Source organism: Pangasianodon hypophthalmus, chromosome 26, assembly GCF_027358585.1.
Source record: "Pangasianodon hypophthalmus isolate fPanHyp1 chromosome 26, fPanHyp1.pri, whole genome shotgun sequence".
In the NCBI taxonomy this organism is placed as follows: Eukaryota; Metazoa; Chordata; class Actinopteri; order Siluriformes; family Pangasiidae; genus Pangasianodon; species Pangasianodon hypophthalmus.
The window spans coordinates 15865954-15878880 of NC_069735.1; the positions used below are offsets into that span (position 1 = coordinate 15865954).

General features: G+C 38.4%; 1 protein-coding gene across 1 annotated transcript; it reads right to left on the reverse strand.

Annotated features, from left to right (window-relative positions):
- Window positions 1-1319: 1319 nt before the first annotated feature.
- Window positions 1320-10051, reverse strand: tekt4 (tektin 4). Its single transcript, XM_026931726.3, has 6 exons — window positions 9335-10051; window positions 5949-6019; window positions 5604-5747; window positions 5203-5425; window positions 4351-4505; window positions 1320-3900 (listed from the first exon to the last, which is right to left on the reverse strand). Exons 1-6 carry the CDS (start codon window positions 9923-9925, stop codon window positions 3687-3689), a joined length of 1398 nt encoding a protein of 465 aa, XP_026787527.2. The 5' UTR covers window positions 9926-10051; the 3' UTR covers window positions 1320-3686.
- Window positions 10052-12927: the final 2876 nt, after the last annotated feature.

The window sequence follows — 12927 nt, forward strand, 5'->3', positions numbered from 1 at the left end:
CCACTGTGAAGTTGATTGTTTTCCTATAACAGCACATCCAAAAGTGTTTTATTCCTCTTACATTCCTCCACAGCAATGTGCCCAATCTTTTATTTATTACAGAACAACACGTCATACTTTTCTCTTTCTCATATAAACAAATCCCTGTGAATCTGCTGCTCCTGTATTATAATAATAATAATAATAATAATAATAACATATTAAAATAAAGGCATTAACATGAACCTGTGATGGGAGTCAAAGCTGTCACTACAGTCAGAGCTGCTGAAAAAATCAATCATCACTTTCTGTCCAATCAGAATCCAGAACCAAGAGCGCCGCGGTATCAAGAATTTTAAACACATTTTCTGTCTTCATTACCTTCATGGCCAGTTATTTAAACGAGTACTTTCTGAATATTTTCCATCTTTTACGTGAGAATGTCTGCTCTCATGTTTCAGCACTTTGTGTTTCTGACACTGTTTCAGGTCAGCTTTATTTGTAATTTATATCGTGTGTATTTGTGTGTAGAAGTGAATGCTACAGAGAATTCTGGGTAAGTCATTAAAACAGTAAGAATAGAGCACTTCATGGAGGCTGCAGAAGAACTGTGGAGTTTCTCCCAGATGCTTGAAACAACCTGCCAACTGCACACAAGTAAAGTAAGAATAGATATCATCTGAATTTATATAAATGTTTTATTTAGAAAGGTGTTATTATATGTTTTCGGAGTATTTTTTTCTTAAAAACTTTAACTGTAACTTTAAGAGGAGCTGACACTGGCGTTTCTCAGAAACACGACGAGCTGTGTTTGTTTTCTCGTAATAATTTAAAGAGAGAGAAAAAAGAGAGCATGGTGAGGGAATGACCGTTTATAGTTTGTAACATACGTGAGAACAGGAAGTAACCTGTTTAATGGACGTTGCACAACATTAAACGTAACTGTATAAATGAATAAAAAGTATGTATATATATATATATATATATATATATATATATATATATATATATATATATATATATGTATATATATAAGTAATGTATAAATGAATAAAAAGTGCATGTCTATCTTTAATAAATAAAAATGTAATTGTTGGTAAATGTGCTGTTCTGTTAAAGGAAGAAAACACTACAGGTTCATTATTTTCTTATAACAGCATGACACCAAGTGTTTTATTCCTGACATAATATATAACCAGGTTTTACAGTTTTAACCACAGCACACTCTGTTCCATCCTACTGCTTCTTCTCCAACACTTGCTGTGAATCTCTCTCTCTCTCTCTCTCTCTCTCTCTCTCTCTCTCTCACACACACACACACACAGAGAGAGAGAGAGAGAGAGAGAGAGAGAGAGAGAGAGAGAGACTTTGTATCCTAATCTTAACCTGTACTGCCTCCTTTAGGTCACAGAAGAGAATTGCTTTTTATTTCCCCTATATCAGTTTGTGTGTGTGTGTGCGTGTGTGTGTGTGTGTGTGTGTGTGCGTGTGTGTGTGTGTGCGTGTGTGTGGGTGTGTGGGTGTGTGGGCGTGTGTCAGGGGGCTTTTCTGGTGAACACAGCTTGAGTGGTTGAAAAGGCTCTAGCTCAGGCTCTGAAGGAGGGAAGGCTACGAGGAGCGGCACTCGACGTCCATGAGACAAACCATTCATGTGTGTACTTAAGTGTTTTATTTCACGTCATACTTTTTGTCCATTTATAGTTACATTTAATGTTGTGGACTATCCATTATCTAACTATCCAAGTTAGTTCCTGTTCTCACTTATGTTATAGCAGCTATAAACAATCGTCCCCTCAACAGCTTGTCTTTTTTCTCTCTCTTGAAGTTAATAAGACAAAAAAAAAAAAAACTCACCCTGTCACATTACTGAGAAACCGCAAAGCGTAAACTCCTCTGTCCTGAAACTGTCGGAAAACGTGAAGCTACAGCTTTACTGTTACTAAGCGCTGACACTGGAGACTCCTTCCATAAATCTCTTTAAAGAAAACGTCACCATATCAACGATTACATACACTTTTTTAATCTGTGTATGTGGCGCGTCCGCCGTACGCGTCCCTGTGAACGAGCTGTTACTATAGAAACCACAACGTATTAGAGACTTGCATTTCTGAAGGAAGCCTAAATCAGGTTTTATACGTTATTATGTATGCTTTATACATACATAAACCTACACAGGTGAAATATAGAACGCTTAAGGGTTCTTTAGTCGTCATTTTAGGGGAATCTCTTTAAGGTTCTGTGTAGAACAATAACAGAAAGGCTCCCAATTTATTATTTTTTTTATTTAGAAAGCTAAGAACCCTCATCTATACACAGAACCTTTTGAAGAACCCTCCATCTAAGAGTGTACTGCTAATATTTCTGTTACATAATTTAAAAAGTCAATACTGTGTGTGAACAACTGAGGTGTGTGTGTGTGTGTGTACAGTGAACAGGCCTCTCTGGAGATGAGGGAGGCAGCGGCTACAGAGAACCGCAGAGCTATCACCAGTACACAATAATAATAATAATAATAATAATAATAATAATAATAATAATAATAATAATAATCACCTCACAAAGTGCTCTCAAGGACTTAAAACACTGTGCTCTCGTCTCTCTTTCGCAAACATTCACAGAAATATGTCCTTTTTACTTTTTTTTTTTTTTAAATAACACAGTTATCGCTCCTTCGGGGCATACTCATTTCAAACAGTCAATAACACTGACCTTTGATTTTTAAAATGAGTGTGAATTTGTGTGACAGCTAGCTCTGGCTAGCTAAGTGTTAATGTGTAATGTGTGATAGCTAGCTCTGGCTAGCTAAGTGTTAATGTGTAATGTGTGATAGCTAGCTCTGGCTAGCTAAGTGTTAATGTGTAATGTTAGCCATCTTCTTTTACAAGGTCTATCACTATTTATGTATTTTAGATCAAATCTTATTGCTGCTATCCTAACCCCATATCATTGCTTAGCTTTCCTGGTTTTATTGACACTGACTTCATTTTATCTGAAAGGGTCTGAGCTGAACCGGTGCTGGAGTGAGGCTGAATGAAGCTAACAAACAACAGCTAGTCAGGACAGTGCAGCATAGTTAGCATTAGCATAGTTTCACAAGCTATCTTGTACGATTCTGTTTAGGGTATTCTGTTATTTAGAAATACAGATATGTTAATAGGGACGTATACTTTTCACACTGTAGGTCATTTTAATGTTTAGCATAAGTTCAAAAATAAGAAATAAGATAAAAACGGTGTATCTGTTTCTGAGAGGATACGATGAACAACTTAATGGCCACGCCTCCTTTTCTAAGACTAACAGGCACACAGAGGCCACGCCTCCTTTTCAAAAACTCACACACAGAGGCCACGCCTCCTTTTCTAAGACTAACAGACACACAGGCCATGCCTCCTTTTCAAAAACTCACACACAGAGGCCACGCCTCCTTTTCTAAGACTGACATACACACAGGCCATGCCTCCTTTTCAAAAACTCACACACAGAGGCCACACCTCCTTTTCTAAGACAGACACACACAGGCCACGCCTCCTTTTCTAAGACTGACATACATAGGCCACGCCTCCTTTTCTAAGACTGGCATACACAAGGCCATGCCTCCTTAATATGTGGGGAAAAAAATTAAATGAAAGATAACACAACAAACCAAATCAGGCATAGCGTTTATAGATGCATTGAAGTGTGTGTGTGTGTGTGTGTGTGTGTGTGTGTCAGTATCCGGACAGCGCGAGCACAGTGGGGTACAGCATGCGGTGTTTCATACACTTCTCCCGGTCGATGAGCAGCGAGTGTGTTTTACAGCCGATGTCTTTCTCCAGCAGCATCCTGTTCTCCTCCAGGCGAGCGAGAGAGTCGCGCGCCTCACGCAACTGCTGCTGCAGAACACACACACTGCCCGAGATCTGCTCCACCTCACTGAGCAGACTGCACACACACACACACACACACACACACACATATGAATGATGCTTTATCAGGTTTCAGTATGAGAATAATTTTATAGAGCTTTAATTAAACTACAAAAGTAAAAGGAATATTTATTCCTTTATTAATGCATACTAGATTTAAAACCAATAACTAAAGTGATTCTTTACATTATATTTTTATACTAAAAAGAGGAAAAACTATTACGGCATAAAAAGTTGTCATGTGTACGCAAATCAATGTTATGATATTATATGTACTTTAAAATATTTCATTCAATAAATCTTTAAAATATTTCAGTTTAAAGTTCGAGATTTGTTTGTGTTCAGGTAAATTGATGGAATATCTAACAGTTTGAATTCCAGCTGTCACTGGCCATGTCACAAGAGGCTTCACAGCCGACCAGTCAGCAGCGTGTGTGTGTGTGTGTGTGTGTGTGTGTGTGTGTACCTGATCTGAGGCTGGTCTCTGCACAGCTCCATGTTGGGTCTCTGTGCTCTGGAGTGCAGTCGTGACTGAGCCACACGCAGAGGAGCCTCTTTATCAAACACAGCCTGCTGCAGAGAGCTGATATTCCGCTCCTGAGAACCGATCTGCTCCAGTACCTGCACACGCACACACACACACACACACACACACACACACACACACACACACACATACACACGCACACACACACAGAGTTAAGTAAACTAAAACTTTAGCCAAGTACACTAAAAGTTTACAAGTACGGGTGAGCGAGGTGATCTCAGTTCACTTCTAATCCAACTGTAATGAGAAAACGACTCTGTATTGACTCTGAATCAACTCTGAATCGACTCTGAATCAACTCTGAATCGACTCGGCTGTAGGAAGTGAAATAGCCATGCCGTGAGCTGATAAACAATTTCTTTTTAACTAGTTAATGATATAATTATGCATCAGCTCCATGTTCTTCATGTTCTTCGTGTTCTCTGTGTGATTTCTACGCACGCTTGGTAAAGAATTGTTTACCTTTTTCCATATTTTGCTATATTCCTGACCAATGAACGAAAGAGTTTTACGAGGACGTTTTCAGCCCTACACACGTCTCAGACAACATTTTTATTTTTGCTTTTTGCTTCGTTTAATTACAAGTCATGTGAAACCAAACCAAACTAAATTGCAAACAAATCAAAAGAATTAATTTTGCTGTATTCAGATTCAGAAAACGACAACAAAACCAACAGATGTGAACGCACTTGCTTCTTTACTTGTACTAAATATAGTAATGGAACAGTGTGTGTGTGTGTGTGTGTGTGTGTGTGTGTGTGAGTGTGTTACCTGTTTAAGTTGCAGCTCCAGCTGGCTCTTGGTGTGTGAGAGCTCGTGGCAGCGCTGTATGAAGGCCTCGTTCACGGTGTCGCTCTGCGCCTGCAGGTCCTCAGCGGTCTCCTGCAGAACACGCTCACACAACGCACACAACGCCGCACTCGCCTCCTCCTCACGCTCAGCCTGAGCCACGTTACTCTGAGTGAACCTCATCCACCCGTCTACATCACACACTCTGCACACACACACACACACACACACACACACACAAAACACAGAGGGAGAAAAAGAGGGACATTCAGCTCTATAGGCTGAAGATCTACGAGTGATCATACGTGTGTGTGCAGAGTGTGTGTGTGTGTGTGTGTGCAGTGTGTGTGTGTGTGTGTGCAGAGTGTGTGTGTGTGTCTCACTGATGTTGTGCTGTAGCCGAGTTAGCATGATGTTGGGTGTTCGTGCTGGTGTTGCGATAGCGTCCACACTGATCGTCCAGACTGTAGGCTTCATATTTATCGGACCAGTCGAGCTCCAGAACCTGCTGAGCATTCCTGTTTAGCCTGCACACACACACACACACACACACACACACACACACAGACACACACACACACAAGAAGTGGTACTGAGTCACCCGATAACACAGAAGACAGACCACCTGCAAAGCCTCATAACACACTGCATAATTTAGCTTTGATAAATCTCTGAGAATAATTTGATTTAAAATAAAATAGATCCAGGCGTTATGTTAATGTCATTACCTGATCTGAGTGACAGTTTGATCATGAGTTTTCTTCAGCAGAGCCTGGATGCTCTTAATCAGCTCCACTTCCTGTTGTGAATAATTCAACAGGTGTGTTAAATGAGGCTCCTTCTTAAATAGCACATTTCACATGTTGCTAAAAATAAAATGGCAGATGAAAAATAATTTATAACTATTATGTTAATAAATCATCTGTCTGTAACGTCAGTAACTCCGCAGTAATGTTAATAGCATGTCTGTAATGTTTATAACTCAACAGTAATGTTAATAAATCGAAGTGTAACGTTAATAACTCATCAGTAATGTCAATATCTCATCAGTAATGTTAGTAACTCGTTAGTATGTTAATAACTCGACAGTAATGATAATAACGCGACAGTAATATTAATAACTCATTAGTAACAGTAATAACTCGTCAGTACGTTAATTACACGACACTAATGTTAATAACTCATCAGTATGTTAATAACTTATTAGTAATGTTAATAACTCATCAGTAACATTAATAATGTGATAGTAACGTTAATAACTTGTCAGTAAAGTTAATAACTCGTGAGTAACATTTATAACTCGTCAGTAATATTTAAAACTCATCAGTAACGTTAATAACTTGATGGTAACGTTAATAACTCAACAGTATGTTAATAACTCGTGAGTAACGTTAATAACTCATCAGTAATGTTATTAACACTTCAGTAAAGTTAATAACTCGTCTGTAACGTTAATAACTCGACAGTAATGTTAATAACTCTTCAGTAACGTTAATAACTTGTCAGTATGTTAATTACACAACAGTAATGTTAATAACTCATTAGTAACCTTAATAACTTGTCAGTATGTTAATTACACGACAGTAATGTTAATAACTCATCATTATGTTAATAACTTATTAGTAACGTTAATGATTAAATTAATCAGTATGTAAATAACATATTAGTAATGTTAATAACTCTTCAGTATGTAATAACTCTACAGTAACGTTAATAACTTAACAGTACTGTTAATAACTCGACAGTAACATTAATAACTCGACAGAAAGTTAATAATTTGACAGTAACATTAATAACTCATTAGTAACGTTAATAACTCATTAGTAACATTAATAACTCATTAGTAATGTTAATAACTCATTAGTAACGTTAATAACTTGGCAGTTTGGTTAATAACTCCACAGTAACTTTAATTACTCAACAGTAACGTTAATAAATCATCAGTAATGTTAATAACTTGACAGTACCGTTAGTAAATCGACAGTAGGTCAATAACTCGACAGTAAATTTAATAACTGTTTAGTAACGTTGATAACTCGACAGTAACATTAATAACTCGACAGTAAAGCTAATAATCGTCAATATGTTAATTACACGACAGTAACGTTCATAGCTCATCAGTATGTTAATAACTTATTAGTAACGTTAATAACTCATCAGTAACGTTAATAATGTGATAGTAACATTATTAATAACTCATCAGTAATGTTAATAACTCGACAGTAATATTTAAAACTCATCAGTAACGTTAATAACTTGACGGTAATGTTAATAACTCAACAGTATGTTAATAACTCGTGAGTAACGTTAATAACTCATCAGTAATGTTATTAACACTTCAGTAAAGTTAATAACTCGTCTGTAACGTTAATAACTCGACAGTAATGTTAATAACTCTTCAGTAACGTTAATAATGCGTCAGTAACGTTAATAACTCACCAGTAAAGTTAATAATGCGTCAGTAACGTTATTAGCTCGACAGTAACGTTAATAACTCGTCAGTATGTTAATAACTCTTCAGTAACTTTATTAACGCGTCAGTAAAGTTAATAACTCTTCAGTAATGTTATAACTCTTCAGTAACGTTATTAACGCGTCAGTAATGTTAATAACGCTTCAGTAAAGTTAATAACGCATCAGTAACGTTATTAACGCGTCAGCAAAGTTATTAACTCTTCAGTAACGTTAATAAATCTTCAGTAATGTTAGTAACGCGTCAGTAACGTTAATAATGCGACAGTAACGTTAATAACTCGTCAGTAATGTTAATAACGCGTTAGTAAAGTTAATAAAGCGTCAGTAAAGTTAATAACGCGTTAGTAATGTTAGTAACTCTTCAGTAACGTTAATAACGCGACAGTAACGTTAATAACGCGACAGTAAAGTTAATAACGCGTCAGTAATGTTAGTAACTCGTCTGTAAAGTTAATAACGCGTCAGTAAAGTTAGTAACTCTTCAGTAACATTAATAATGCGACAGTAACGTTAATAACGCGACAGTAAAGTTAATAACGCGACAGTAAAGTTAATAATGCGTCAGTGACGTTAATAACACGTCAGTAATGTTAGTAACTTCACAGTAAAGTTAATAAAGCGACAGTAAAGTTAATAATGCGTCAGTAATGTTAGTAACTCTTCAGTAACGTTAATAAATCTACAGTAAAGTTATTAACGCGTCAGTAAAGTTAATAACGCGTCAGTAAAGTTAATAACGCTACAGTAAAAGTTAAAAATGCGTCAGTAAAGTTAATAACGCTACAGTAAAAGTTAATAAAGCGTCAGTAAAGTTAATAACGCGTCAGTAAAGTTAATAATGCGTCAGTGACGTTAATAACGCGACAGTAATGTTAATAACGCGACAGTAACATTAATAACGCGTCAGTGACGTTAATAACGCGTCAGTAAAGTTAATAACGCAACAGTAAAGTTAATAACGCGACAGTAATGTTAATAACGCGACAGTAATGTTAATAACGCGACAGTAATGTTAATAACGCGTCAGTGACGTTAATAACGCGTCAGTAAAGTTAATAACGCAACAGTAAAGTTAATAACGCGTCAGTAAAGTTAATAACGCGACAGTAAAGTTAATAACGCGACAGTAATGTTAATAACGCGACAGTAAAGTTAATAACGCGACAGTAATGTTAATAACGCGTCAGTGACGTTAATAACGCGTCAGTAATGTTAGTAACTTCACAGTAAAGTTAATAACGCGACAGTAATGTTAGTAACTCGTCAGTAAAGTTAATAACGCGACAGTAATGTTAGTAACTTCACAGTAAAGTTAATAACGCGACAGTAATGTTAGTAACTTCACAGTAAAGTTAATAACGCGACAGTAATGTTAGTAACTCGTCAGTAAAGTTAATAACGCGTCAGTAATGTTAATAACGCGTCAGTAAAGTTAATAACGCCTCAGTGACGTTAATAACGCGTCAGTAATGTTAGTAACTCGTCAGTAAAGTTAATAACGCGTCAGTGACGTTAATAACGCGTCAGTAATGTTAGTAACTCGTCAGTAAAGTTAATAACGCGTCAGTGACGTTAATAACGCGTCAGTAAAGTTAATAACGCGTCAGTAAAGTTAATAACTCTTCAGTAATGCAGCTACTTTGAGAAGTTCTTCCTCCACGCGGTCTTGAACGAGGTCTGGTCCGGAGCGTCTCTCTCTGCACGTGAGGTTATCCGCGGCGATGGCGAACGGGATCTCGGTCGCGTGCAGCGCTTTCTCCAGCCTCCGCTTCAGCGTCGCGAGCCGCTCGGTGTCCGTCAGCAGGCGCGCGATGTGCCGCTCCAGCTCCGACCTCCGGAAGTGGATGTCCTGCAGGCGCTCGCCCAGGTGTCTGGTGCCGTCGGTCTGCCGGAGCGCCCCGGTAGCCTCGGTCTCCGCCCGGAGCGCTTTGGACGCGCGCTGGATCTGTTCGGCGCTCGCGCTCTCGGCGGCGGCCCGGTTCAGCGCGGCGCGGTTGTTGGCGAACCACTCATCCGGGGTGTATTTAGCGGAACGGTAACCGGCCGTCGCGAGACCGGCGGAAGTGCCCGAGTAACGGGGCTGGTTAAGGGTTTCCTCCGCGTGCGCGCTGTAACGGGGCCGCGCCGATAAAACTCGAGCAGACATACCGGGGAAGTAACCGGGGATTGATAAATAACACACACCGGGATAAATAACACACTGAGTCTGACTCAGGCACACAGATATCATCAGCTACACCTGTCAAGATGTTGGCCAGTGTTTGTGTTTGTCCGGTTGCCTAGAAACGGCTCGTATCCAAGGACACCGAGTTGTGACGTTCCACTCCAACATAGAACCGGAAGAAACACCTTCATAACCAAGAGCTCACTGTTCTACAGGACAGCAGCATGGGATCAAGCACATCTCCACCCCCTCAGGCTTCTCCCTGCCTACACCCCGCCTACACCCTGCCTACACCCCGCCTACACCCTGCCTACACCCCGCCTACACCCCGCCTACACACTGTCCTGGTGCTTCTGCTGATATTTTACTCTCTTATCCCCTAAACAGGGATTTAAACATTTTACAGGCTACAACAAAATGACAATCATTTACAAGCGTAAAAATATTTCCCCTGTTCATACAGCAAAGAAGAGAAGGCATCACGAAATATTAAATTACTCCCTCAAAAGCCTGATGAGTGCTCTCTCTACAGGTGCAATGTCGTATTTATTTATTTATTTGTTTGTTTGTTTGTTTGTTTACTATTTTGCATAGACAATTCTTCCATGTTTATTGGACGGTGCTCGCTTCTTTCGTCCTGCCTGGAAGCGTGTAGATAAATACCAAGAATATCGCACATGTTCATATACGAATAAAACTCTATCATATGTCCATATACACAGATCTGTTTCATCATTACTATTATTTCTGTTTTTTCTATTGTATAGAATAACATTAATGGAAATTCTTTTCTTTTCTTTTCTTCAATGTTGCTCCTCCTCCTCCTACTTTTTTTTTCCATTTGGTTCTTTGAACAAAACAGACACAACCTTTCTCTTTTTTTTTGTCTTTGGATGAAAGGTCTTCTATAAATATTTAGATTGCCATTAAATTAAATGCCATTGCTATTTCTCTAAAGTTAAAAAAAAGTACTCAATGTGTGTAATATTTTTACCCGAGTTCATTCTTAGTACACCATTCATGATACCTCCGTGTGTATAACACATTGCTCAACTCTATAGAAACATCCTGTTTCTCTGGAAACACTGTGTACTGCGCTGAATATAGAGTATATGTAAGCTTTCTTGCTATTAATAAAACAAACTCCCCAAACACATGACACTTCCCTGAACTTTTCTGAGCAATGGTGGACGTGTGAAGTAAAATGTTTATATGTCATGTTCCCCATTTCATGTCTGGTTCCATGGCTTGGAACGCATAAGTTTACTTTCATCCTCAGTTACATGTTTCCTCTCTGTACTAATTGTACTATAAATTTGTCCCAAATACCTTTATGCTTATTTAGTTACTGTATAAATGCATCATATATACATACAAACATATGTATGTGGAATATATTATTCATGACAGTCTTATAACTTTATAAATACGCTACCCAAAGCATATGTCATTTCTCCTGCTGGTCGACTTCCTGTTTGAGACTGATCACGCCCACGTATATGATGTCACGTCAGTTAAGTCGTTATTTTTATCAAGCAGTTCCACAGCAAAGGCTCGGTAACATAAGTTATATACGCATCATGCACATGCAAAGAAATGCTGTAAAGTAAAGATGCGTTTAAAAACACGGAAATTAAACATTTCTACATAAAAAAACCATTTGTCTCGGGTATATATGAATTTGTGTATTTTTATGTTTTTTTGTCTGAAAAGTCACCTGTTATGTAATAAGTTGCTTTCTTTACTGACATAGAAAATGTTCTCTTTTTGGGTGCCTAAGACTTTTGCACAGTACTGTATATCACACACACACACACACACACACACACAGTGGACACAGGCTCACCAGAGAAAAAAAAACACTGCTTGGTCATTGTTGAATCCTCACCTCTCCATTTTTGAAGACATGGTGTGTGAAGGTTGGAGTGGAAGAACTCAAGTGTCCTGCACAGAGCTCTGACCTCAACCCCACTGAACACCTTTGGGATGAACTGGAACACCGACTGAACCCCAGACCTCCTCACCAACATCAGCGCCTGATCTCACTAATGCTCTTGTAGCTGAATGAACACAAATCCCCACAGCCACGCTCCAACATCTAGTGGAAAGACTTCGCAGAAGAGTGGAGCTTATTATAACAGCAAACACAGAGGGAATAAATCAGGAATGGAATTGTTCAGCAAGCACATATGAGTGTGATGGTCAGGGGTGCACATACTTTTGGCCATATGTTGTGTGTACACACACACACACACACATATATATATATATATATGTACAAATATATATATATGTGTGTGTGCGTATAGATATATATATATGTGTGTGTGTGTGTGTGTGTGTATCGATATAGATATATATATGTGTGTGTATATAGATATAGATATATATATATGTGTGTGTGTGTGTGTGTGTGTATATATATATATATATTACTAGCGCTGCGAAAGCGTAGCTCAATTTCACAATGCTTTGTGGGATGTGGTTAGCGGATAAACACGACATGTGGAAGTCGCGACTGTCACAGACTTAAAGCTCAGAACTGAGTCTTCATTTCTCATCCACCGCTCAGAGTTTACACCACGAGGTAAGAGACTGTATATCATACACTTTACACTATCATTTTCATATTTATATTTTACATGAGGTCAAATGAGGTCAGAGCACGTGTCAGCGTCAGGTCTGACATGTCTTACATATCTTACTCATATCTAACTTAATGCATTCATTGAAATGACACAAGCTGTTTACTGTGTAAAGATTATTGAGAGTAAATGAAAAATCTCTGTTATGTTTGTAGACTTTGCTATGATGGTGTTGCTCCAGTTTATTCCTCCTGCTTCTCTCCTCTTATTAGTCGTAATGACCGGTGAGTCTGAGCATCACATATTTATGTGGAAAGTTAATCAAATTCTGTAAGTCTGTAGTGTGTATGATTATTTTCGATGAGAAGCTCCTCGTGGATTGTTCCTCGTTCACTCGTGTAGCAGGAGGTGTGAGATAGCAGCACTCCAGTGCATTTATTCATTTATTTTACTTCTTCTGAATGCTATAAGTGCTCATAAGGA

What these genes read in the sequence shown, in the direction of transcription:
- tekt4 (XM_026931726.3), bottom strand. Translation starts at nt 9,925, where the DNA reads ATGATATCTGTGTGCCTGAGTCAGACTCAGTGTGTTATTTATCCCGGT. An exon ending in TCGGCTACAGCACAACATCA is followed by an intron (nt 5,426 to 5,603) that starts GTGAGACACACA and finishes GTGTGTGTGCAG; the next exon opens with AGTGTGTGATGTAGACGGGT. An exon ending in TGGAGCTGCAACTTAAACAG is followed by an intron (nt 4,506 to 5,202) that starts GTAACACACTCA and finishes GTGCGTGTGCAG; the next exon opens with GTACTGGAGCAGATCGGTTC.